Source organism: Staurois parvus, unplaced genomic scaffold (assembly GCF_062004578.1).
Source record: "Staurois parvus isolate SC_StPar_1 unplaced genomic scaffold, SC_StPar_1.0 ptg000115l, whole genome shotgun sequence".
Classification (NCBI taxonomy): Eukaryota; Metazoa; Chordata; class Amphibia; order Anura; family Ranidae; genus Staurois; species Staurois parvus.
Window position 1 is genome coordinate 612447 of NW_028317911.1, and position 27915 is coordinate 640361.

General features: G+C 40.4%; 1 protein-coding gene across 1 annotated transcript in view; it reads left to right on the top strand.

Moving 5' to 3' along the window:
* Positions 1–2109: 2109 nt before the first annotated feature.
* Positions 2110–27915, top strand: part of LAPTM5 (lysosomal protein transmembrane 5) — a 54976-nt gene continuing 29170 nt past the window's right edge. The window contains exon 1 of the mRNA XM_089671936.1: positions 2110–2252. Coding sequence (XP_089528062.1) covers positions 2166–2252 — 87 coding nt within the window. The 5' untranslated portion in view covers positions 2110–2165. The remainder of the gene's footprint in view (positions 2253–27915) is intronic.

The window sequence follows — 27915 nt, forward strand, 5'->3', positions numbered from 1 at the left end:
TTTTCTAACACAGCCTCAGACTGCATAGATATTTGTATATTCATGAAGAGGTGGGGTTTTGCACACAGAGTTGGAGAGAACAGGAAGGAGAGAGAGAAGCCATGTTTTGGAGCATGGTGAATAAGGGGCCATGTGAGCTGAGAATCTGATGACATCCAGGTGTGAAAGCGTCCCTCAGTAACCAGAGATTGCTGCCAGGAATGCTGATGAGATTGCTGCTAGGAAAGCTGATGAGAGCAGAGGAACTAAGCAACATATACGACAAGACCACATGCTTGCTGGAGAGACATTTGTTCTGTTCAGAGTCACCAGCGGATGAAAATCAGACCCGGGTCGGTAAGATCGTGCACGCACCTCATTTCAGTGTTGGTGCCTTGAGACTGGGTCCAGGCCTATAGTTAGTTAGTTAGGGTCTCTGTTTGTGTCAGGCCACAAGTGTTGTTACTGATTATTGGAAGGACTCCACAACTTAAAGTGACATTTCACATTGGAGAGCTGATAAAATCCTACATACTCAAGCCAGACTGGCGTTTAGCTCAGAAGGAATACTCAGGCACGTGCTACAGGACCAGTTATGGGAGGGGGAATACTGTAGATTTGTGTAAGATTGTAAGCTATTGTGCTGCACCGCAGGCTAGCCCATACACTGATTCCTGCTCTTTTAGGGTAATAACAGGTAAGGTGTGGCAGCTTAGTTGTGCCCGCCAGTAGGTAAATTACTTCACTTTCTACCTTCAGCCATCAGAAGGCGCCGTGCTGTGCAGCACAAGAGTCTCAGCCTTTGGGCTGGGTGTATGTAAATGTATTGTATGTTTCCAGCATTTGTGGTTGTGCTTATTTGCCACATCTAAGTAAAATTCTGTTGTGGCAAAAGCTGGTGTTGGGGTTGCTTTCCTCGTTCGTGACTTCACTGTATCCTGAGGAGCCGAATCCGGTACACAGCTTACACAGGTATGGTGCATAAATACTTACTTTGGTCCAAGCTTGTAAAACTTGCCATACCTGGAATCCAGCTTTAAATAATTAATAGCTATTATGCTCATGTAGAAAAATATAAACTAAAGTAGCTTTTATATACAGCTAAACTATATAATTTGCACACTGGACATTTTTACAGCTGCTTTTTTTGGCTTTTGACATTTTTTTCTACAGCCAGTAAACTCCTCAGCATGCTCTCCTATGTGTTCATGCACACATAGACTGTAATCAACGTTTTTTGGCTGGAAAAAAACCCCAGGACTGGTGAGTTTCTAGAGGAGTTTTTTAGCTATAAAAACGCTCTAATGCTGAAAAACGCAGTAAATTGGACTAAAAAAAACTCTAAAAAACGCAAACGTGAAAAAATGCCACTAAATGCTAATATCAAAAGTGCTACAAAATGCTGAAAAACTCATGTTTTTAACATGACTTTACACAGCTTTGATGAAGTCAGAAGTGACGAAACACTTCAGAACATAATGTCGGACATAAACCGGAAGTTGCAGAGTGGACCATTTGGAGAAGGTTTTACACACCATGCTTTCTTTTATAAATGAATACATACTGAGATACAAGAATTTTGTTTGTAAGCACAATTTTAGCTAAATAAATGGTCGAATTTCTACTATTGCCTACTACACTATACTACTTTGTTCTGATATATTATGATGCCATTGGAGATCATATATATTCTGAAATGAGAAGAACGTATATCTATTCAATGCTGGTTGATTCTTACCGTCTGGTTTATTTGAATAAGAAGAATTCTTACACTTTGGAGGAAGAATATTAAAGAAGAAAATGATCCTATCCACGGTTTCTAGGACATTTGTACATTTAGACGCTAAAAGACTTGGACTATATATTTACACAGCTAACGTTACCAGCGTTATTAAAACGTCCAGTGTGCATGGAGTCGAAAGAAAGAAAAAGAAGCCGATGGTTCAGAGTGCAGCCAGCCTGGAGAAAACACAAGTATATCGGGTCTGAACAGGGATGAGGTTTAGTGCCTTGCATCCCCCTTACTGCTTCTATATTTGTCACACGTAGATATAATCTTATCGGTTTTGAGCTGTTGATCTATGTAAGAGAATGAAAACAGGAAGGAAACAGCTAGAGTTTGTACATCAAGCAAGTTTCTTTCTTAGTAACAGTGACTTAACACAAAGACAAAATCCAGCACAGACATGGCAGCTAAACAAGATGAGGCATCTAACAAGTCCAGCAGCTCTAAGATCCGAGCGGTGGCACATGTTTTGGCCACATACCATTTGGTGAGTCACAAACTGTAATTGTCTTAAGCTTTAAGTCTTAGGAAACAGACTTCTCAACAGTCATATGTGCAAACAATACAAAGATGCACCAAGTAAGAATATTTTACAGTCAGGAGGCTAGAAAACTCCATGGAAGAATGATAGAAGTAGTAGAAGTTGCAAATCTTCATTCTTCAGAAGACATTTGGACGTGGAGCATCCTCTCAAGTTTGTACCTGGAAGACTTGTATTTTTGTTGGTTTTTTTCAAGCAACAATAATTAGGCAGTAGGTGTGCTTTCACTACATAGTTATGTAAAAGGGTATTTGATATGTTGTCTACACAGACGGATGCATCATTTACTCTAAAAACCAAACTTGTGCCTAAACACCATTTCAGTAACTGACTTGTATAAAAAAGAAAGTTCTGAATTATTTATGAAGTATTTTGCTTTAGGCATCGTGCACAGAGGCAGAAAAAAAGCCATTTTTCATTTTTTTATGCCTTTGATTGCAGCTCTGTTTCAGTCAATGTGCCCATGTACATTGTGGCATTTAGTTTCCTATTTTAGAGCAACATTCAGAGGCGTAAAAAAGAATAGCCCAAAACTGCATTCTCGAAGGAGCTGATTGGCATAATTTATGCACATATGCTCATAATTGCACATGTATGCATGTAAGTTATTTCCATTGGCCAGAATAATTGAATATTCTACCCAATGGAATAAGAATACATGCATATGTCTCTACACAATGTACGCTATACACCTATAAATGCGCATAAATGCCAATAATTACATGCCCAAATTAGCACTTTTTATGCTGGATTTTTCTATCAGCTCCTGACAGAAAGATCCAGCATCAATAGGAGTTTTTTAATAAGCCCACGTGTATTAAACCTTGTCCATGGTTTGCTGCTATCTACAATGTCAAGTCAGAAAGAGGTGATAACTAATAGCAAAGAGCAACTATCATGACAAATATTGTATTCTGATAATTTTACAAAGTTTTGGGCTCAATATCTTGTGATAAAATTCAGTATATGAATTATTATTTATTTCTCATATTTTTAATTATAAATGTCTTAACAGTTAGATGCAGACCAAGCTGTCCGGCCAAAGGTATTGAGACACTGCAGGAGTACCTGAAATGTTTGGCAACATTTTTTTTTTTTTAAGAAGCCTTAAACTATGTGAAAAAGTGACCTTTAGAAGCTCCCCTTGCAGTGTGATAGATTATCTGAAAAACCTGTCAATGTCACTTTTGCTACATATCTTGGTTTGCATTAGAATGTGCAATTAAAGGCATGTAAATAAAAAAAAGAATATACCAGATCATTACTATTTATCGGACTGAAATGATTAACGCAATAGCAGCCCTTTACGTTACAGCACAGAATTTACTTGTCCGCTTAAAACAGTTACTACTATGCAACTAAGCAGCAGATACACTTTTTTAGATATTCCCATTGATAACTGCAATGAATAATTTATTTATTATAGTAAGCACATCTATAGATGACCATGAGCAGACTTTTTCTATTGGTGTATCTAGTCAAGATCTGAGCACTTCTTGAAATAATCCATTATGTTTGGTAAGCAATTAATTAAGCATTTTTTGTGTAAGACATACGTGAACCTTAATCTTAAAAAATAAAAATCCAAAAATGAGGGAAAGCTTATGTTATGAGAACCTGGGACCAATGAGGTTGTGTGTGTAATTGGCAGTCAATCGGAAAGAAGGACTGATATTTTTACTGCAGTGAAATTCAAAAAACTAAAATAAAAGTCTTTTGGTGGAAGGTCACCTAGTATCCTCAGCTTGATGGTCACATCATTATCATCTAAGACAGTCACCTTTGAAAAAGGATGACCGGTTATGACACAAGTTCTGAAAGATTATTGGGTATGAATGCACAATTGTCTAAAAGTGCATGTCTAGATTGTGGTACCAATACCAAGGGGGGGGAATACGAAAATTGGAGCACACAGAATCTGGTGCAGCTGTGCATGGTAGTCAATCAGCTTCTAACTTCAGCTTGTTAAATTAAGCTTTGACAATAAACCTGGAAGCTGGTTGGTTTCTATGCAGATATTGTTACAGTTAGCAAGCGTATCAAGGTTTTTCCTAATCAGAAGCCCTGGATGACCAAGAGAGTACGTTGTCTTTTGAGAGAATGGGATCGTGCCTTTAGGAATGGGGATAAGGTTAAGTATAGTGTTGCTAGAGTGAATCTAAAGAGGGGCATACTGTAAAAGAGGCCAAATTAGTTTATAAAAATAAAATTTAAGAATACTTCAGAGGTTATGATGCATGGGAAGGTTGGAAAGAGATAGAGTATTTCCTAATCCACAGAGAGAACACTCACCAGGGTGCAAATTTTAATATCCAACTGGAATTAAACAGCTTTTTCTCACACTTTGCCAGTACCCTGGCACACACACTTTTTAAGTTTGCCCATGGGTGATGCCGCACCTGTGCGCCAGGCATCAAGTCCGTCAACATCAGTAAATTGGCGATTCCAGATGGGATCCCAGGGAGGGTTGTTAAGACCTGTGCCCACCAACTTGCAGAGGTCTTTACTAATATATTTAACCAATCATTATCATTGGCTGTGGTTCCAACCTGCCTAAAATTTACTATGATTACTCCCATAACAAAAAAGCAACCATAGATAGCTTGAAGGACTATAGGCTGATTGCGCTTACCCAGGAATAATGAAGTGCTTTGAGGGATTGGTGTTAAAAGGTATTAAAACAGCTTTGCCAGTTAGTTTTGACCCTTACCAATTTGCGTACAGAGCCAATAGAAGCACTGAGGATGCTATAGCTCTTGTATTACTTGTGACTTTAGGTCATCTGGAACACTCTGGCAATGACATAAGAATGTTGTTCATTGACTATAGTTCATTGCCCCAGATCTATTGGTGGAGAAGATGCTGAAGCTGAATATGCCCCCTTCCCTTTGCTCTTGGATAAAGGATTTCCTGGTATAGATCGCCCACAGGTTGTTAAACTGGGTAAGCATGTTTCATCCCAGCATGTGGTCAGCATAGGCCTACCACAAGGTTGTGTATTGTGCCCCCTTCGTTACTCTCTATAAATTTGTGATTGTATTCTCTGCCTTTCTACAAATAGTATCATCAAATTCGCAGATGATACCACCATAGTAGGTTGCATCACAAGAGGTGATAAGAAGCATTACAGGGAAGAGGTAGAGTAGTAGAGTGGTGTGAGGTAAACAATTTGTTCTCAAACACTGGGAAGACCAAGGAATTTAATAATTGATTTAGGAAGAGCAAGACTGACCTGGTTCCACTCTACATCAGAGGTGAATTTATAGAGCGGGTATCTTCTTTTAAGTTTCTAGGTATTACTATTTCAGAAAATGTATCCTGGTCATTGAATGTGACAGCTGTTGCCAAGAAGTGTCAGCAATGTATATATTTCCTGAGACTTCTCACAAAACTTGGCCTAGGGAAAAACATTTTAGAGTCCCTGTACTGTACTATATACTGTAATATAGCATGGTATTCCAACTGCACACTGGAGGAGAAGGCTGCTCTTCAGAAAATAATAAAAGCTGCGCATAAGGTTGTGGGCTGTAGGTTAGTTTCTTTAAATTAAATTTACAAGTCCCGTTGTGTCGGCAGAGCAGGCAAAATAGTAGGTGATCCGTCCTACCCTGGAAACTATCTTTTTGAACTACTGCAATCTGGTAGGATGTTCAGAAACATAAAGGTGAGGACAAACTGATTCATGGAAACTTTCTTTCCAAGAGCTATCAGGGCCCTAAATGGTCATCTTGAATAAAATTATCTAGCTCCAAGTCACTTGGCTTGTTGTTGTGGCAGAGGTTCCTTTTAGATTTTAATTGGGGGGGCGTAATGTTTGTATGTGTGTATGTTGAGGTTGTTATATGTTTCACATGTGTGGAGTTTTTTTAATTGAATTTCATTGTAATTTGTGTTGCAACGACAATAAAGTATTTATCTATCTTACCTAGCTGCATCAATTTTCCCACACTGACAAAAACTGGTTGGTGCATCACGCAGATACAACAATGTAGATACTTTGCATGCTTACTAAATAAATACGATTATTGATTTTTGAAGGCTTTTTAATAAATATACTTAATGAGAAACATTTAAAACCAACAAAGCTTTAATGTACCCTGGTCACAATTAATTATCAAAATCTGGAACTTTTGAATGAGCCCAATTCTTAAAATGTAATAAATTCGGTATTTTCTTTGTCACACCTTTGGGTTATTTTAAGATTAAAAATTAATTTTTCAAGTCATAAAAAACACTGTTGCCCAGATCAACTGAATTCACATATGTACATATGTGACTGTACATGTGTTTCTGTATCAGTTTTTGACGTCTTTTGACTGTAAAAGTAAAATCACAAAGGTTGGTGTGCGGACTACCCCTCCTTAAAATAGTTTCAGGTCAGCCATTACTGTGATCTTCAGTGGGGTATCTATTGAGGAGAACATAAAACAGTTATTTGAAGTTGTGATAGAATAAAGCTTTGTGAGATAAAATAATGAATCACAAAAAAGCTTTCGTTAGTTAAACTTTCATTTCATACAAAATGTAAAGGTTCCACCCATACTCGGCATTTATATTTGTGAATCAAACATTTTAAATAGATAAAATAAACAAAGAACAGAGAAAAATGATAACTCATCCAATTTAATGATTTGAGTAAGTAATACGGTAACAGACTACAAATAGCAAACAAATAAAAATACCATTATCCAAAATCAAGCAAGGTATTAATGCCCTCCATTTCTATATAGCAAGAGTAGTATGCTTTCAGTTTCCTCAATATTTTATAATTATAGTAACCTGTTCTCAGTTCCATAACTGATGTTAAAAAATACATCTAACACCAGTTAATTACATTTGACAAGGCTCCTGCTGTAGAAGAAACGAATAAAAAAAGTAGAATGTGCTCACTCTGAAAACACATTGACAAGTTTGTTGCAGTTAATGAAAAGTAGATACCGGATAAGTGGAGGCACAGATAATTTAGCCAAATGATAGGAACTGTCAATCTGATTTTTACACAACTGCCAGAAAACAGAAGTCACCTAAGCTGCTCTGATGGAAATGTGCGTTTAGATTAGAAGAGCTGTTGCTAGTTGACACTCCAAATGGGGTCCATGAATGTAACTTTGATGAAGTCAGTTGACTGGATATAGTGTATGAACACCATCTCATAATATATTAATTGCATGTATTTTTGGCCATCACTTTTCCTGGGTCCATGTATAATGAAAATCAATGCATAGGGGCTAAAATGTTACAAATCCATGGTTTATGTAGTTAGCGAAAGTAAGAAATAATATTCCTACAATAAACTTTTAGTATAGTTATCATTATAAATATATAAACACAGATCTATAAATTATTTACAGATATATTTTCAAAACTGCAGTCATTACTCTTACCCTGACTCATTTTTACAGAGATTGCTATCAACTCAATAAAATTGTTTCTCTAGACAGTATTAACAATGACAGTATTAACAATAGCAATGAGCTACCCTTATTTTTACCTCTTTCATTAAATACACAATGTATATACATAATTAGGACATACTGGAAACATTGGAATGGTAGGTTCTATGACAACCTTATGGCCTAGGATAGAAACTTTCTTCCAGAGGCGTTTAGCTTATATAATTAAATACTCTGTAAACTACAATACAATTTTTTGGGTGTGGAAAATGAGCAAGATATTTGTGAAATCATTGATGGTAAAGTATTGAACAAAAGAATTCAGACCACACAAAACTGCAATAGTGAAAAAGTATGTACCAGTTCCAGATGTTCTTGTCAGCAAAGGGTTAAAGTTGAAGTACCTAATTAACTGCAGTGGAGGGCAGGGGAGATGGACCTGTTACCTGGCCATGCTATCACATGATGGGGTTTTTAGCCTCCTTGTGATAGCAATAGAATTAGATGAAAAAATTAAATGAAAAGGTTTAACAAAAATAAATTGTAATAAAACAAACAAAAATAATAGAAAAAAAATTAAAAGCACCCTGTCACTCCCGTACACACTCCAATGAAAAACACATCATAGGGCGCACATGAGTATCAGGGCTGAATCTAGCCTGTCTGATTTGGGGGCGCAATAAAAAATGTCAGAGGAGCAGAGGATGTAAGGTCGGCAGGGCAGTATATAAGAGTCAGTAGTACAGTGTACAGGGGGTTAGCAGGTCAGAGGATAGGGGTGGCAGTTTTTAGAGTAGTGTAAAAAGGCCAATAGTTTGTAGGGCCGTGTATAGTGGGTTATCAAGGTAGTGTACAGGGGTTAGCATGGCAGAGGATAAGGGTCAGTAGGGCAGACTTCAGGGGTCAGCAGAAGACAGTGTCAGCAGAGTTGAGGATAGGGTCACTGCTGGCAGGGCACTCAAGATATCTCCTCCCCACACTGCACATAGCTGAGATTGGTATTCCTCCAGACAGTGTGCAACTGGCTACTGCAGCTGCCAATCCAATCAGGGAATTTCACAGGTTGGAACTTCAAATTAGCAGCCAGCTATGCATTGTGTAGATTAAAGCTGTGTCTGTAGGGGAATCTGATGTCAGCTATGTGTAATGTGGGGAGGAGGAGATCTGTTGTGTCTTGTGGGCAGTGCCAGGCCAAGGCCATCTAGTGCCCAAGGTGAAGGTGACAAACTCATATCTTTGCCCCCCAATCCCACCTTCCAGCTTAAATCCCCTCCAATTCCACATAAATCTCCCCCGTCCAAAAAAAAAAATCACCCCTGCTAGCACACATCCTCATTCCTTCCAATTCCCCCTTCCAACATAGATTATCCCCCTAAATCCCCTCTCCTACTACATATCCTCCCCCCAAATCCCTCATCCTAGTACAAATCCTCCCCCCAAATCACCATTCCTAGTACAAATACTCTCCCCCAAATCCTCCCTCCTAGCACAAATCCTCACCCCAAATCCCCCATCTTAGTACAAATCCTCTCCCACAACTATCCCTTCCCAGCACAAATCCTTTCCCCCATTTCCCCATCCTAGCGTAAATCCTCCTGCCAAATCCCCACTCCTAGCGTAAATTCTTTCCTCAAATCGCCCCTCCTAGTACAAGTCCCCCCCATATCCCCCTCCTAATACAAATCCCCCCAAGTCTCTCCTCTTAGCACAACCCCCTTCAAATTACCCTTCCCAGCAAAAATCCCCCCTCTGACCCCCAATTCCCCCCTACTTCTGCCTCCTAACACATACCTGCCCCCCCCCATTCCTCCTTCTAGCATAAATCCCCTTCCATTACCCTTTCCTTCCCTGCACAAACAACCCCCCCATCACCCCTCCACCACAAGCACCCCTCTTCCAGTCTTACAGATGGGAACTACAGGGGTAGTGAGGAGGTACAGGCTCTCTGTGCTCTCACCCCTCCTGTCAGTGAAGCACTCCTCCATGCTGCGGATTACACAGGGTCACTCTTGGATGGTACGTGGCTAGATTACCCACCCCCTAGCTCATCCAATGACTGCTTATTTCCAGAAATGTGGGTAGGGGTGGGTATTTAAGCCGTGTACCATTCGAGCGAAGAGCAATCCTGTGTAATCTGCTGCATGGAGGAGTGCTTTACTGACAGGAGGGGGGAGAGCACAGAGAACCCACACCTCCTCCCCTGCTCTTCTCTCTGCCACTTTTTTCCTGTCTCCTGCCCTTTGTTCTTGCCCTGAGTGGGGGGATTGGAGGAGAAGTTCAGTGGGTACAATGTTCATGATGGGGGGCCAACCTGGGGGGGCAAAACTGAAATTTGGGGGGAAACAAAGCCCATCCCAGCACCCATGATGTGTATGTGAAAATAAAATTGTGACATATCACTGGGAAGACCAGAGTAAGAATAATATTTCTAGGGCCTTATTTTACAGTTAACTCTAAACTAATAACCTGTAAACTAAAGGTTTTAAAAATGTTGCCTATGAAGAATATTTTGTACCATAGTTTTTTGTATTTCACAGGCGCAAACAATGTAAAGGCTTGACATTTTTGGTATCTATTTACTAAACACAATACCTTATTTTATTTTTTTACGAAAAAAAAAAAAAGGGTATTATGCTGTGTTTGCTTGCGTTAAAACAAATTTTTGTGTTTTCCCTGAAAATATGCCTTTGATTAACAAATATTGCATGATATAAAAAATTGCAACTGCCACCATTTTATTCTAAAAGGCCCCTGCTTTCAGATAATATATACTTGTTTGGGGGTTCAAGGCAACGTCCAGAAAAAAAAGCAGATTTTAACATGTGTGAGAACAATAAACAATTGCCTTGGTAGTGGTTAAAGGGGATTTTCACTGTTGTTATAAAATAATTTTGCATATAAAAGTACTATACAAGCCACTTTGTAATTAAAAGTTACTAAAAATGATCTTTCCATTTAACATGAACCAGAAGTAATTTTATAGAACTGTCAAAAACTGCCAAATGTTTGGCCCTATTTCTTCTTTTAGTGTTTTAGTAGTAGTGCTCCTCCCTTTACGGGTAATAGCAGTACACAGATAAAAAAGATGCGTAAGCTACCGGTAGGGAAAAAGCCATACATAAATATAGAAACCTTTAAAGCAGAACTCCATTGAAAAATAAGATAATAAACAGCTCAATAAAAGATAAAATAACAAAACCAGCCTTTTCTATGATATTGCTCTTTAATACCGAGATTTTTACTGCACCTTTATATGTTAGATGTCCCCAGTCATCCTTCAACCCACTCCAGCTTGTTAATGGATAGTGAAAGGAGAAGCAACACAGTCATGAGCTCATCCTCGGTCACTCTGATTTCTCCTCCAATCAGCATTATTTTTGTCAGCTCATAATCTGATTAGTTCCTTTTAATACTTCTTCTTAGCATGCTCAAGCTTTGTTATACAACGATTGCAAGAGGCTGATACCAGACCAAATTCAGGCACTTAACTGCTAATTAGTTATGTATTAAATGGTAACTCCACTTTTGTTAATTAAAAAAAACATTCTCCTTTTGGGTGATCAATGCACATTGCAAGGATTTTAACAAATTATGTTGCAGATTGCTGCCTGTTTCAGTCTAAAGCTGTTTATTCTATGGAAAGCCTCCAGGCTGTAATATATATATATACTGTTCAACAAAATTAAAGGAACACTTTTCAATCGGAGTATAACATCAAGTCAATTAAACTCCTGGGATATTGTTCTGGTCAGTTAAGTAGCAGAGGGGGTTGTTAATTAGTTTCAGCTGCTTCGGTGTTAATGAAATTAACAAAAGTTGCACTAGATGGGCAACAATGAGACGACCCCCCAAAACAGGAATGGTTTTACAGGTGGAGGCCACTGACATTTTTTTCCCTACTCATCTTTTCTGCACAGGCAGTCCAACTTCTTCAGGATAGCACATCAATATATGCCATTGCCAGAAGGTTTGCTGTGTCTCCCAATACAGTCTCAAGAGCATGGATTAGATTCCAGGAGAGAGGCAGTTACTCTAGGAGAGCTGGACAGCTGGAAGGTCCTTAATCCATCAGCAGGACCAATATCTGCAACTTTGTGCAAGGAGGAACAGAATGAGCTCTGCTAGAGCCCTACAAAATTACCTCCAGCAGGCCACTTGTGTGAATGTCTCTGACCAAACAATCAGAAACAGACTTCACGAGGGTGGCCTGAGGGCCCAACGTCCTATAGTGGGCCCTGTGTTCACTGCCTGGCACCATAGAGCTTGATTGGCATTTGCCATTAAACACCAGAATTGGCTGGTCCACAACTGGTGCCCCGTGCTTTTCACAGATGAGAGCAGGTTCACCTTGAGCACATGACAGATGTGAAAGGCTTTGGAGAAGCCATGGAGAATGTTATGCTGCCTGTAACATCGATCAGCATGACCGTTTTGGTAGTGGGTCAGTGTTGGTCTAGGGAGGCTTATCCATGGAGGGACCACAGACCTCAACAGGGAAGACAATGAGACATTGGCACTCTGACTGCCATTAGGTGTTGGGATGAAATCCTTGGACCCATTGTCAGACCCTACACTAGTGCAGTGGGTCTTGGGCTCCTCCTGGTGCACGACAATGCCTGGCCTCATGTGGCGAGAGCATGCATGCAGTTCCTGGAGGATGAAGGAATTGATACCATTGAATGGCCTCCATGTTCGTCTGACCTAAATCCAATCGAACACATCTGGGATATGATGTTTTGGTCCATCAGATTGTCCAGGAGTTCAGTGATGCCATGGTCCAGATTTGGGAGGAAACACCCCAGGACACCATCTGTCGTCTCATTAGAAGCATGCCCCGATGTTGTCAGGCATGCATACAAGCACGTGGGGGCCATACAAACTACTAAGTACCATTTTGAGTTGCTGCAATGAAATTTCAGCAAGATGGACTAGCCTGCTGCATATTTTTTTCACTTTCATTTTCAGGGTGTCTTTGAATTCAGTCCTCTGTAGGTTGATCATTTTCATTTCCATCAAACGATGGGGCATCCTTACGTTTCTAACACATTACCCAGTCCATATCAGTATAGATATCCAGCATGAGATTTTTCCCTCTTGAGATCTGATGTTTTCAAAGTGTTCTTTTAATTTTTTGAGCAGTGTATTATATATATATATATATATATATATTTTTTTTTTTTTTTTTTTTTTTCACAAAAGTAGAACTGCTTATTAATCATTATAAAACTGCATTCATTTGTGCCTTTCATATCTGCCTTGAGTTTAGCTTTGAGAAATCAGTATAGGTGAAAACCCAGCTTTACCTTAGTCTCACTTCAGCTAGTCGTTGTAAATGTTAATGTTATGTTTACAGAAAAGAGCAGTTCATGGGATTGTTTGGGTAATACACTCATATATTACTCTCCTGGGAAATAGTTGATCCCATATCACCAGATTAATGACAAAAGGGAGTGGGGTAGACTGATGCATGAAGAACTGAAGTTCTTTCATTATCTTCTTCATGCATCATGCATCATCACTGCTATTTGTACTGAATGAATACTTAAACCAAAATCTTTGCCTTTTTTTTAAAAAGGCAAAGAACAGTGTGCATAAAACTGAAACCCATGACAACCAATTAGCAAGTACCTTTCATTATGATTGCTAAAATCATATAAATGGTCAAATCTGATGTTAAGGGCAAAGTGTGGCACATTTCCTTTTCTCTGCACATCAGGATAGAAAATACTAACTAAGCATCCATGTTAGTAGTGTTAAAACAATGTTAAAAACTGTTATTAAAAATTTCATATGAGATTCATATTGCTTATAGTGTATGTGTGAAATGAAACTTTGCATTGAATAGGAAGCCTTGGAGGAAACCTACACTTCCATCGCTCATCTCCCTTTCATAACTCTACTTGCTGGTCAGTATTGTACTTTCTATATTACTGATGAGGAACATGTTTGTACATCAAGACTCTAGACTTCATTTGCTGCATGTTTACTTCAATTCAGTAGTTTAAAAGTGTTGTGGCTTTAAACAGTCATGCAAACTAGCATTTTCTGAATGCCAGTGGCAGTGAGCTGATTTCTTTAAGTATAGTTTTTTAAACTGTTCTTAAAGGATAAGTTCACGTTTTGAGAAATTATAATAAATGCATATCTTTTTGCAGGTAAAAAAATGTTCATTTATTATTTTTGCAGGAGCCTGTAGAGCCTTGCACCAGTGATCAGCAGATTGGTGGTGCCATGCAGGTCTCCTGCAGACCTGTCAGTATATCTGCTTACAGGCAAGCAGATATACCAACAGCAAGAATCACTGAACTACCACAGCACTCCACAGCGCATGGTTGTCCATTAAGAACTACAAGCCGACAGCCATTAAGGCTGTCGGGACTTGTAGTTCATTCATTTACAGAACACTATGAATGAATGTCGCAGCCACGTGTTCTGTCTGTTTTTAAAAAGTGACTGCTAGTACAGAAGATTGCTGAAGAGCTGAGCCAGGTGCCGCTCCAGACTCCAGACCCCGACTTTAAAGTACGGATCTTTCCCCAGCCTGGACCGGCTGAGTGACGTCAGCCCGCTGTCAGCTGAAAACAGGTCAAAGGAGTGCAAAACGAACTGCACTCCTGTGATCCACAGAAGTACAGCCAAAAGATCTTTGGCTGTACTTCTCCTTTAAAGTGATAGTAAACTAATTTTTCTTTACTTTTACTGTACCTAAAGGTAAGCTTATAATAAAACTTACCTTTAGGTAAAATGAATATCTCCTAAACTTGTACCGTTTAGGATATTTTAGCTCTTTCTTAGAGCCGATGCATGCACTCTGAATGAACGGGATACCCATGCCATTCCTTCAGAGTACTGTACAGAGGCTTGGGACTCTCGCGCATGTGCAGAAGTGACGTCAGCGCTGCCCGGCCTGTCAGATGGTTGGAGCTTGAGAACCTGGAAGGAAGACCGGGTGAAGATCGAAGCCTCTGCAGCAGTGACAGCGTGCCACTGGTGGTCTTCATTTTAAGGTAAGTTTTACATAATGTGCTAGTGGTCGATTCATACTAGCACATTATGACATTACCTTGCAGGGGACCTTTTTTTCCTGTGATTTACTACTGCTTTAAGCTTAGGTTTCCACAGAAACGTGAAGTGGAACCAGAGCATCCAGGGTCCTTAGTCGCCTCCTCTATTCAAAGTGCTCTTTAATAGGGATAAGGTTTGGGTTCATCACTACAGAATATCTAGCACAATTGCAGACCTTTAGCTGTTTTCTTGCAATTTTTTCCTTTAAAAACACAAGATGCTTCAGTAAATGCAACAGTAAGAAGCACTTTAAAAACTCATCAAGTACTCAAAACTCAAAACTCATCAATAGGATTGGAGTAGGTCATGGTTTCTTAAGAACTGCATCATTTTCTTTGAGATGAAAAAGTTCAACTCTAAAGTTGAACAATATCAACTTCAGTCAACTGTGCTATACAGTTTGAAAAGCTTCTGCTGGCATATCATCTATGATTAAACAGTTTGGAGTCTAAATAGTAGATATTATGGAACAAAGTTTCATTTTTTGAAAATGTTCTTCCAGGTTGGCTATTGCCTGATCGTTGTGTTCATAGAACACCTGATACTGAAACTATTCAAGTGTTTAGAATGGATTCATAAAGGGACAATTCTCCAGGCATTCCTTTGTTTTACTTGTGAGCCTTTCCTGACATAAATGGTTTTCAAATTCAACATTAACAGAATGCTCCAGAAGGGTGCTACTAGCATTTGTGACAAACAATTCCACCATTGTAGCTAATTTTGAAAATATATTCCTGACCATTGTAATCTGATGTTTGGCAATTGCACCATAAGCCATGCCATAAGGCATGCCTCTGGTACTCTGAAAATGGAATAGCAATATCTAATATTTGCATAAAGAGGAATGAGATAAGCAAGGTTTCAGATTGTGTGCAATCATGAAGCAGATTTTGGCCTGATTCACAGCTTTACTGTCAAATCTATGGAATTCAGCAATGTGATCCAAGCTGTAAAGTGCTCTAGGTTGCTCCACCATCTAGGCTCACTGTTTTTCTTTAGACTGGAGAGCATTTCATGGACATGATCCCAAGTAAACCAAAGAAGAGTAAAAAACCATCCAAGAGGCACTGGGACTTTGAAGTGAGTTCATACAAAGTAGTAAGAGGACTAAAATATTCGAAGAGCTCACTGGCTCAGGTTGGGCTGCTTACAACAGACAAGGCTACCCTCTGGTGGGTACCCCAGCAGGTTACCATAAAATAATATAAATGGAAGGAGTGTCAGACCAAAGAATAAAAGAGTCGAGTCTAAATTTATTTGTACTAAAAAAACCAGTAAACACATTTTGTGGGTCAGAAAAACTCCCTCTTCATCAGGGCTACAACAAAACACAAAATAATGCAAATGTAAATGTGGCTGATAAAATCATAAGTCTGTTCAATTATAGAAAATCATAGATAACATGCATATATATGTCTACTTATACATGTGTAGCCAGATGCTGACAATTGGCACTTTTAAGACAAAGAGAAATTCTAAAGCTACCAATGTACAACAACAGGTCTTGATATGTCTGATTGTTACTTTTTATGGGTATAGTACACCCAACATTGATTGGGCAGCCTCTGGCTATGGAGGAGGAGATGCTGATGAAGAGGATTGTGAGAGAAGTAGTTCTGCTGTATGGTGGTGGTATTGCTTTAATGCTGGAAAAAAGAGATTCATAGTGGGCTGGCCGAGAAGGTTTAGGGCAGTTGGCGCCAGAACAGGGAAGAGTACATACGGGATAGTGTGTCCAGCCAACTGGGGTCTCTGCTAGAAGAGCAGCCTGTGCAGCAGTACTGCCAGAAGTGAGAGACTATTGCTGCATCTGCCACCCATCTATTCCAGCATACTCCAGAGGAAGCTAACAGGTTCACTGGTCATTATCAGCATTGCCGGCATTCCTTTTGCTGGTCCTTCAGAGCTTAAATCATCGATCCATGGGGATGATTTAAGCTCTGGAGGACCAGTGGCATCCAAAGCTGAAGTGCAGGACTGGTGAGAGGATTCCTAACTCATTACATACACTGTATGACAGGAGCTGAGCTTCTTAACCGCCTTTTATAACCATACTCTGGCATTCCTTGGGTTAATGTCCACCACATGTAACCTATCATAGACTGACAACCTAGCATACTCTTATTTTTGAACTGACTCTTTACCCTCTTCTTCAATGAACCGCTACAAGGCACTCCTGCACCTAGTTTTACTTGGAACTGAAAGCAGGTTGTGGCCTGTAATCATCACTGCTATTGCACCACTATCAAAGGGCTCCAATTATAGATGGCAGAAGAAACCATTCAGAGACTGTCCCTTCTATCTTCCTCAATGTGCCTAAATGTTACCATGCTATGACCTATTTCGGGATTTTAAGCCTAAAGAAATCCTTCAGGCAAACTTGGAACTAGCATGGTCTCCCCAGTGCACTAGTGGGAAGTGTAACTCCAAGGGTTTAGACTCGTCCACTGTTTAAGCTGCCCCTTGCTGCATCTTCGGTGACCCTGTTACTGTTTAAGCTGATTTGGGTAGATAGTGAAGAAGTAGGCCCAAGTACCATCTCCAGTTTTTGCACATATGAGATTTTGTATAAACCTACCCTTAATTGTTTACAGTGTTCTAATCTGTTCTACTTTCTGACCAGTTTTATATTCTATCAGTTTTGTTGCCTATTATATGGTCAAGGTCTACAAGTGTCCAGGCTTAAAATATATATTTTCACATTTCAACTGTGTTGTGCCCATTTTCTTGAGACAGGATTAGTGCCAACCCTGGAATTGTGTGAATTTAACTTGGTGTGCCAGGGTGGTGGAGGTATCAACACAGTCTAGACTAGTATCAGAGGACCCCTTAAACTAGCAGCTTAATGGGTGGTGCACTACATATGCATACATAAATACACACATACAGTATACACTGTAATGTTTGGGGGTTGTTTTGTTCAAAATAGCGCTTACCAGTGAGTAGAGTTCACACCAGAAATTGTCATTTAAGGGCTTGCTGGCCCACTTTTATAAGAAAAATGTCCAGTAACACAAACCGTTGCCCACGCAGGGGTTTCCAACAACAACACAAAATAATATCAGCCAGATTCAGCCTCCTGGCCTTGTAACACAGCGTCCCTGTGTTCCTGTATGAATACTGTACCTCTGTCAGCTCTTTTCCTCACAGCTTCCCTGCTACTCCGGCCCTCTGCCTGTTCCATCACAGACTGCACCATGCAGACATGCATACACTTGTGGCTGCTCCCTTACACCCAAATGGACTCCTTAGAAGGGTGCAGCCCAGAACCCTGGTCCTGACTCTACAAAAAGTTCCACACACACCTGCATAATCAGTGTGCTGGCTATTCCTAAAATCTGGTCCCAGGAGATTTCCTCCCACTCAGATCACTACCAAATCTCCGGGCTCCAGCTCCCAAAATGAGTTTTACCAACCACCGAGGAAACTGAAAACACTGTTTCGTCCAAATTAAGCAAGCACCCTGGAGCCCCTTAGTTGAAAATCCTGAGTAACATAATATCCTTTTTACATCATGACTGATCTTTGCACTGTCACAACACATACATGTACACATGCAGATCAATGGTAAGTGATGATGTTGAAATGTCTATCAAATTCCACATGGTCAGTACATACTATTATACTATTGTACGTACATATAGCTGACATACTACACATGAGATAAAACAAATAAATATATAATGGGGGGGCGCTGGACAGTGCGTGTGTATGTACAGGGCTCTAATGTGGCTGCAGAGTGTGTGAACCCTGGTGTGTGTGTGTATGGGCCTGGTGGAAGGATTGGGGCTGCAGGAGATGATCCAAGACTGTTGCCAGAATGCTACTGCCTTCAGAAAAAGCTGGGCTAAGGACTTTCCTAGTAAATGGCCAATGCAGAATTTAGTGAATGATGCGCTCGCCCCCCATCACAAAAAAAAAAAAAAGTAATAGCATTTTTACTGTCCCCAGAATATAAATTTCCAATTGTTAGTCAAGTGAAATTACTTTAGGCTTTTTTGGTTCACTTGCTAAAGATGATGGCCGCCCATTGCCCATATTTCAGCATGAGCAATCCAGGGGTGAGTAACTGACCACCTGGGTACCAAAACACATTTTTTCATTTTTATTGTGCCCCAGGATAGAGTGTTTTAATTTTTAGTCAGTCAGTTATTCATATTAGTTTAGGCTTTTCTTGTTCACTTGCTAAACAAGATGGCCACTCAACCAAATACCTTTGAATAACTTTGCCAGTCCAATCGACGCTCACTGTGCCCAGCAGGATAATTTTTTTTTTTCATTTTCCTTTTTTCAGCCATGTATTCAGCTTAGTTTAGTGTTTTCTTTGTTCACTTGCTGAAGAAGATGGCCACTCACTGTCACATATTACTTTTTCCTGGATGCCCACATGGAGTTTCCAGCAGCTACTTAGCATTGTCTTCTATTGAGTCATTTATCTGCAGATTCTGCCAATTTTTAAGTTATTGCTATTTCATTACTAACTTTGAACAGTCTGGAAATCACTATTTACTGAAACAGAATAGTAGGTGTGAATGCAGTATGACTGCTATTGCTGACTTTATTTAAATCTAGGCATCTATACCTGCCAATATAATACAGAGAGAAATACTCAGCTTTGCTGCGGCAGCTGGTGTCTGTGGTTACACTAAAGATAGCAGGTGCCAGCAAACAAATGTTCATCTTGTCTGTAGGATGACATCGTTATATCTCAAGGGAACCTATTGCTAAATGAAAATGGAAACTTTAGAGTTACCACTGAATCGGAAGATGAAAAGGTTTCCAATCAGTAGTGAAGCAGGAGCACATACTGTAGGTACAAAATAAGCATGGTGCCAGCATGTGCACCTTATTCCACTTTGGAAAAACGGTTTCACTCTTCTCTAGGTATTAGTTATGAGATGAAGATTTCAGGGATTATTTAATGACACATTGTAATGTGCAAGTAAACAGTGTAACCATTAAAAAAAAAGAAAAAAAAAGGAAAGAATTTATTTGTATCAGCCTACTGTAGTAAAACTTTAAAATGCTGTTTCTTGAATGTTTGCGCATCTTAGCTTTTGGCTATGTTATTAAATAACCACCAATCTTCTAGGGAGTCCCAGTTTATGTAGACAACATGGAGCTTGGGCCAATGTGGACCTCTGCACATAATTCTGACATTAGGCCCCTCTGTAGAATGAGAGGACTCCCATCACAAAACTTAAAAGTGGAGTTCCAGTGAAAATAAAAACATTACCAAGTAAGTCAGCAGCTACAAAAACTGTAGCTGCTGACTTTTAAAAAAAGGGACACTTACCTGTCTTTTGATCCTACGGTGTCATGCCTGCAGCCCATTTCACCAGCCGCTCTATGTTCCCAGCACCGGCATCTTCAGTTTGGGCACCCAGCTGTGACAGCTTGTGGCTCAATGCGCCAGCAGAGCTGTGCTTTGTGATCGGTCTGGTACGGTAGTCTCCTGGGACCTGTCAAGTGTCCCAGAAGACTACGGGGAGGGAGTGGGGAGGACAACTTCCTCTTCCGATTCCCTAGGCTATCCGTTTTAAGGACTGTTCCCCCGATCCCCATTAAGGATTGGCACCTTTGGGGAGCGGAAGTGGCAGTAGGTATCTGTCAATTTTGGGGACTCACTTAGCCAATCCTTAATGGGACCAGTCCTTAAAATGGAACTTGCCCTTTTGGGTCGAACTACGTTTTAATTTGCACAAGTATAGCTAGTCAGACAATTTAATGCCATTTATACTGTTAATACTGTTCAGGGCAGCAGTACATTTTTTTAATATGGAAGGGAACTGCATCTAGGTGGACACAACGTGCTGTATGAGCCTGTGGAGTTGTGAATGGAGTCAGGAATTTTGTGACATCATATGAAAGAACTAGGAGTGTTAAAAGGTGGCACAAACTGCTTAATCACATGGCTCCTCTACGGTCTATGTCTATGGCCAGACAAAGCAATTAAGAGACCATCTTTGTCAGTGGCCAGCCCTGTTCATCCTAATGAGGAAGAAGGCGTTATATATTTGTTTTTTTGCAGCAACACTGATATAGCCAAGTCCAGGCTGTGTTATTCTGCAATCCAGGGGCACATGCAACCTAGACTGAGATCCTCTTTCTTCCCTTTTAATGTTCAGCTCAAAGTAATCACATAATTTCCTGTTAGCAGAGTGGGAACTGTATCTGCCAAGCAGAGGATCCTGGGATTTGTAGTTCCACAGTCTTTTTACATTGTATTCTTCAGCATTTTCTGGACTACACTTACCGGAAAGAAAGAAAGCGAAGGGCATTCTGGGGCAGCAGATATATTTCCCTGCAGCAGCTGAGCGGGGGCTTCTCACACAGGTATTTGGAGCTGGATTGTTCAGCACAGTGATCTTGCTCGGCAGCCCAGCATCACCCAGCACCATGGGGAGACCTTCAATGTTCCAGGGACAGCAGTATCATCCAGGAATCGGGTCAACCGCTGCTAGTCACCCAGCTAGTATTGCTACCCGCTGTCCTCATCAGCTGTCAGGAGGTGATCCAATGCCACTCTACTCTGTTAGGAGCCCAACATTCTCCTTAACACAGTATATACACTGCATGCAGACATCCTGCTTGTATATCAGAGGATACCTGTTTGAAGTTATCACTGCCCTTTACAGGATACAATATATTGGATCCTACCAGGTGATTGCTATTTCATCAAGCCTGTTCAAACCCACATTCAAAACAAGGGCCCCACCAATTGCTAGCAAAAGACATTATAACTTTACACCTCAGAAACATATCTGCTATCCTATTGCATTTAAAGGGACCCCTTTCTTTCACTACCGGTAGAGTCTGGTAGAATATCTTGCTATCAAAATCTATCTACACCCTTTACAAAAGTGGAATTACTGTATCTGCGTAATTCAATTTGTTTATCTCTAGTAGTGTCTTTTGGTCCAGAGAGAGTTGAAGAATCAACAAATTTTCTTCTCTCCCTCTCAGCACCTGTGCTATTGATAATCATAAATAGAGACAGGGACGTCCCTAGGCAGGTGCAGGGGGTGTGCGCTCTATACTGGGTGACACCTTTTGCACAGGGGTGACACCGGACCCACTCCACCAGGGGCGGACTGACCCAGGGTCACTACAGACAGGGCCCCATGAGAGGCTCAGTCCATCCCTGTATGTGCTGCTGCTGAAATAAGCAAGCATTGAGGGGACGGACAGTGAGGCAGGCACTTTGGACAGCTCTCCTCCTTGGATTTTCAGCAGAGGGGTGGGTCTACACCCCTGCCACGGGTGCTGAAGTCAGAGAGCTGGAGGGGTGGGCAGAGTATGCAGCAGGTCAGTGTGTAATCCCCGGACCCTTGTGACAGCACTGCAGCTTCATGTAGTAGATAGGGGGGAGAGAGAAAGAGGGGAGGAGAAAGAGGGAGGAGAGAGAGAGAGGGGGTGTCACTGCTCCGGGTGACACCAACCCTAGGGACGCCACTGAATAGAGATATATAGTTTACAGTCTATTCTTACATTTACAGTTGCTGAATATTAATAGTTGTTATTTCTATTGCATTGATATCCTTCATTAATGTTCAAGGGTGTTTTAAAGTCACCTATCTTGACTTCTTGCAATATTTTTCCAACTTGATTATCACTAAACAGGTGTGTGTTTATTTCTGGATATAACTACATCCATGTGTATCAGAAGGGCTGAGATTGTTCTTGGATTCGATGCGCAGAACTGAGGACCTAAAATGACCAAGCGGCTCCTTCGGGGGTGACGCTACACTTAGTTTTTTGGATATTTACACTATTGCATTTCCTAACACTATGAATACCTATTGTTTTTCCAATTTTCAAACAGCTGTTGATTATCAATGCAGAATTGTGTTACAGTCATACACCTGGTGAAAGTTGGATGACACTGGTGTTGCCTTTTCTGAAAGTTTCATATTTGTTCAGTTTCAACTTTTACTGAAGTTGCTCTACAGTCAACTACAAAACTGTTCTTGGAATAAATTAGTGCTGTATTACAATGATTACAATGAAATTTAAACATTCTGTGACTTCATGGAAATATTTGTGCAGCATATTCCATGGCTGCACACAATTAGCACTTCATGTGCTTACAGCTGGAACTACATATGGTTTCATTACAAGCAATAATTGCTTTGGATAGCCTTACACTCTAATGGTGTTAATAGCAGCTAACTAACTAGTCTCAAACATTGATTATATGACAGCTATGATATATATTTATTTTTGTTGTCTCTTTGCAAGACATTTCCAACACAGTTCCTTTTCGGAGTACAAGACTTCAGCAAAATGCAAAAAGATTTTTTATTTTGGATAGTTTGCACTAATAGCAAAGTCAACAAATAAATGGTGCAAAATTTAGGTCAAGTACAAAAATACGATTGTGTGAAAAACAGTGATTTGGAACCAATATCTTTCAAATCATTAAATTCATGTGAAGGGCTCATTGCCTTTTAAAACTGTGCAAAAAAAGTACAGTTGTACAGTACATACAGCATTTACATGTTCCAGATTAAACATTAAAGTGTTACTAAACCCACAACAGTAAAAGCAGTCTGTATATGCAGTAAAGCATGCTTGTTATACTCACTATGGAACCTAAGGGGTTAATCCACTGCATTGTGTAAAAAGGCTGTTTGATCCTTTCTTCTCTGCCCCTCCTCTTGTTGAAATGACAGCCTGATACAGACTGAATCCCTAGTCACATGCACATGCTCAGTTTGGTGTGTATTGCTAGAGTTTTGTTTTTGTTCTTGAGAGAGAGCATGTGATAAGGGCCAATCAGGACTCTCCAGACAGAGGGTCAAGGGGTTCAAATCCTCCTAGAGCAGAAAGAAAATCCCTCCTACAAGCTTTAACCAGTGCTCTGCTGAAGTCACAAGACTGCTCTAACTTCTGATGAGAAAAGGTATTTAGCAGTTTATATTTACTAAAATAACTGCATTTCCATGTTGTGTGTACTGTGGGAAACCAGATATAGTGAATGCAGTGTTCTGGGTTTAGTAACACTTTAAGGCTAGAGCTAAATTAATGGGAACATCTAGAAGCATCTCAGAGTTCCCACCTAGAAGGTGGTAAGCATGGTTATTTCTTTTGACTGGTACGCTGAGCAGGAGACAAATGGTGGCAGATGTATGTAACTCTTGGGGATTCAGTAAAATGCTAAACTCTCCCTATAACTCCCTGCTCAAGTCTCATTTCCTCAGTGACCCACAAATAAATGAAGCACCTAGCACATGTAGCCCTCTTTTGGGGGGTTATGAGAATTGGTCCAACTCAAACAGAATATTGTGCTAAACCTGTAAGTAAGAGAACCAGAACCTTCACCAAGTGGAAGAGTGGGTTTGGTAATAAAGTTGTCAGTGCCTCCACCCAGGCCATGGCCTCTGTGAACAGGGGATTCCCTCCCTGGGAAATTAATTAGTAATCTAAACAATGTAAATAGGAGCAGAAGAACTAATGCATTCAGTATATAACATTAACCATCAGTATAAAAATGCACACCAGTATGGAAATAATACAAGAAATCTATAAGAAAAGATTAATAATAGTACATACATCCAATGTACAAACAGGTATTATCAGCAAAGGGCCCAATAGGAGTTCAGGTGGAATTATATACTCGGTATATACAATATACACTCACTGGCCACTTTATTAGGTACACCGTGCTAGTATGAGGTTGGACCCCCTTTTGCCTTCAGAACTGCCTTAATTCTTCATGGCATAGATTCAACAAGGTGTTGGAAACATTCTTCAGAGATTTTGGTCCATATTGACATGAGTTACTGTTCCCTTTCTATCATCTCGAACCAGTCTGACCTCTGACATCAACAAGGCATTTTCATTCACACAACTGCCACTCACTGGATATTTTCTCTTTTTCAAACCATTGTCAGTAAACCCTAGAGATGGTTGTCCATGAAAATCCCAGTAGATCAGCAGGTTTTGAAATACTCAGACCAGCCCGTCTGGCACCAACAACCATGCCACGTTCAAAGTCACCTAAATCCTCTTTCTTCCCCATTCTGATGCTTGGTTTGAACTTCAGCAATTTGTCTTCACCACGTCTGCATGCCTAAATGCATTGAGTTGCGGCCATGTGATTGGTTAATTAGCAATTTGTGTTTGCAATTGAACAGGTGTACATAATAAAGTGGCCTGTGAGTGTAGTTATTAATAGTTATTAACAGAGATACCTTCAGATGAATGTTGCAGCAATGTCCAATTGCAGAGACTCCTGATGAAGATGACGCATCTGCCTTTGTGTTAGACACCTGAAGACAAGAAGTAAAAAAAGAAGCAATATTTATCACCAGGGTTCTGCTGGCGGTATCACATTTTTTCAGATGAAGCGAGGGGGTCCCCACCCAACCCCTAAGGCTCTGGTATAAATATTAAGGGGAACCCCATGCCAAAAATTTAAGAACAGCATGGGATCCCTCCCAGATCCATACCATACCCAAAATCCCTTAAGATTACGAGGGGACCCGCACACCTTTTTATACCCCCTCCCTCCTAGATTGTAAGCTCGTAAGAGTAGGGCCCTCTTACCCCTCGTACATTGTTTGTTGTTGTTGTACTGTGCCATGTATTGTCCCCCCTATTGTACAGCGCTGAGCAAACCCTTTGGCGCTATATAAACTCGTAGTAATAATAATAATAATAATAATTTTACTCATTTTGGTGTGGGGTTCCCCCAAAATCCATACCAGACCCAAGGGCTGTTTTTTTTTTTTATTTTGGTATGCATTTTTCCTTAAAATCTATACCAGAACCAAAGGGCCTGGTATGAATGGGGGGGGGGGTGGGTGGAGGTGTCCCACACTGTTTTTTTCATCAATTGTAATTGCTGGCATGTTTTGTTTAGATTCAGGTTGTCAGTGGGACACCTGCTGAGTACATAGGGGAAATACAGCAATACAGTCTAATTTCCAGGAATGGAGTGGGTCTGCAAAACTGAGAATACTAAACAGTATCTCTAAAAGACTTGTCAAACTAGAACAAAGAGAATCTGCCTGTCACATGTGTTGTGATAAGAATTTTAACTGTAAACCTGAAACTGTAAGTTGTATTTTGAGTTATAAGGTTGTTCTGACTCTGCAAATAGAGATAGAGTTATATAACTGTTCTACTCTAAATAAATTAACTTTTGTATAAACCCATGTATTCTAATGTTTAACATGAGCTAAGGATTTTTTTTTAGAAGCACAGTGTGACAATTGATATAAATTTGGAAGAGTTTCTGAAATAAATTCCTGTTTATAAAGAGAACACAGACACTTGGAACTCCAGTGGTGGAATCAACGTGTCCTAACTTCTGGCTCTATTTCTGCCTATTTTGGAGTTTTGATATTCTTACTCAGGCTCCAGTCCTCCTGTTTTTCTTCGCCATAATCCAATAATATCCTAATTATTATTGTAAGATAATGGCTAGTATTACATAATTGTATCCCTCGCCAGAGTTTTATTATTTTTAGATGAGCAAGTAATGGAAAACCCATTCTGGTGGTAATGTGGTAGATTGGAATCCACTACTTGCTCCTTTGGAACAAATGTTCAAATCTTAGATTGTAAGCTCCAAGGAGCAGGGCCCTCCTAACCCTCTTGTATTGAACTGTATTGTTGCTGTATTGTCTCCCGTTATATTGTAAAGCGCTGAGCAAACTGTTGGCGCTATATAAATCCTGTATAATAATAATTCCCGTTCGCTGATTGCCTATGGATGCTGGATGGGAAGCAGTGCTGATACGGGCTAACGTACCTGTACATCAGCCCACATTAGAGGCTCCTGTGAGGCTCATAGAGTGCACACCCAGGAGCCCGGCGATCCATGTGTCACCCAGACACAGTGGATAAGATTACTGTTGTGCCTGGGTGGTCACATGGTATTTTACCATATGATTGCTGTGTCCAATCACAGCAATCACATAGTAAATAATACCAAGTGAAAGTAAAGATCAGTTCTCTCTGCTCTCACTGTGAGAGCAGAGAGAAGCAATGCTGCAGCCTGTGAGTGTACAGCTGCCTGTCAGTCTGCTTTGTACACTCACAGACTGCAGTGCCAGCCAGCCCTAGTGTCCCTGATCACTGGCCCAGTGTAATCATAATAAATCATGCAGCTAGCCCCTGTTACCTGTCCCAGTTCTCACAAAAACAGTACCATAAACCATACCAATGTCTTGACCACTGCCATACTAGCATCTTAATCACCGCCATACAAGTGTACAATCTAAATGCACACGTTCCTGCATTAAAAATGGCTGTGAGTATAAGTGGGTGCTGCAGCAACCGGCGGCTGGAACCTAACAGAATCAGCAAGGGAGAATGTCACCAGCACACCGAGGATCACCAATATGGGTCCAAACGTTTTAATGAACAATCACATAGTTACTGCAAGGCAAGGTTTTGGAGTCTCGTAGGACCCCTTCAAACAGGCATGTGACAAATTGTGACAGAAACTGGAGAACTTTCACATGTGTATCATAGTACTCCCTGTATTGCAATAAAGTGTCAGCTGAAAGCAGCGCTGTATTATGGAAACAACGATCAGCAGCATATGTGTCCCTGACAGAAGCTGAAAGCTGTTGCTTAGAGATGGGGGGGGGGTGTTGATCTCAGCCATACCCCATACCAGCACCATGATCACCATCATACCCCATACCAGCATCCTCATCACCGCCATACCCCATACCAACATCCTGATAATCCTCATATGCCATATCAGAGTCTGGACCACCACCATACACCGTACCAACGTCCTGATCACCATTATACCAATTTCCTGATTAATACTATACCCTATACCAGCATCCTGATCACTGTCATACCAGCGTCTTGACCACCACCACCATTGCTCATGCCAATGTCCTGATCACCACCATGCCTCATACCAATGTCCTGATCACTGCCAAATGACCAGTGTCTGGCATTTTAGGGTCTCAGCTGACTTTCACACAGACTAAATAATATACACTGTTTTGGGTTATTTTTGCCCCAAAAAGTTAGCAGAATACATTTTGTGCTAAATTTATGAAGAAAGATAATTTATTTATTTGCAAAAAGTTTTGTTTTCAAAATTTTTATAGTGCAAAAAATAAAAAAAACCCATGGGTGATCAAATGCCACCAAAAGAAAGCTCTTTTTGTATGAAA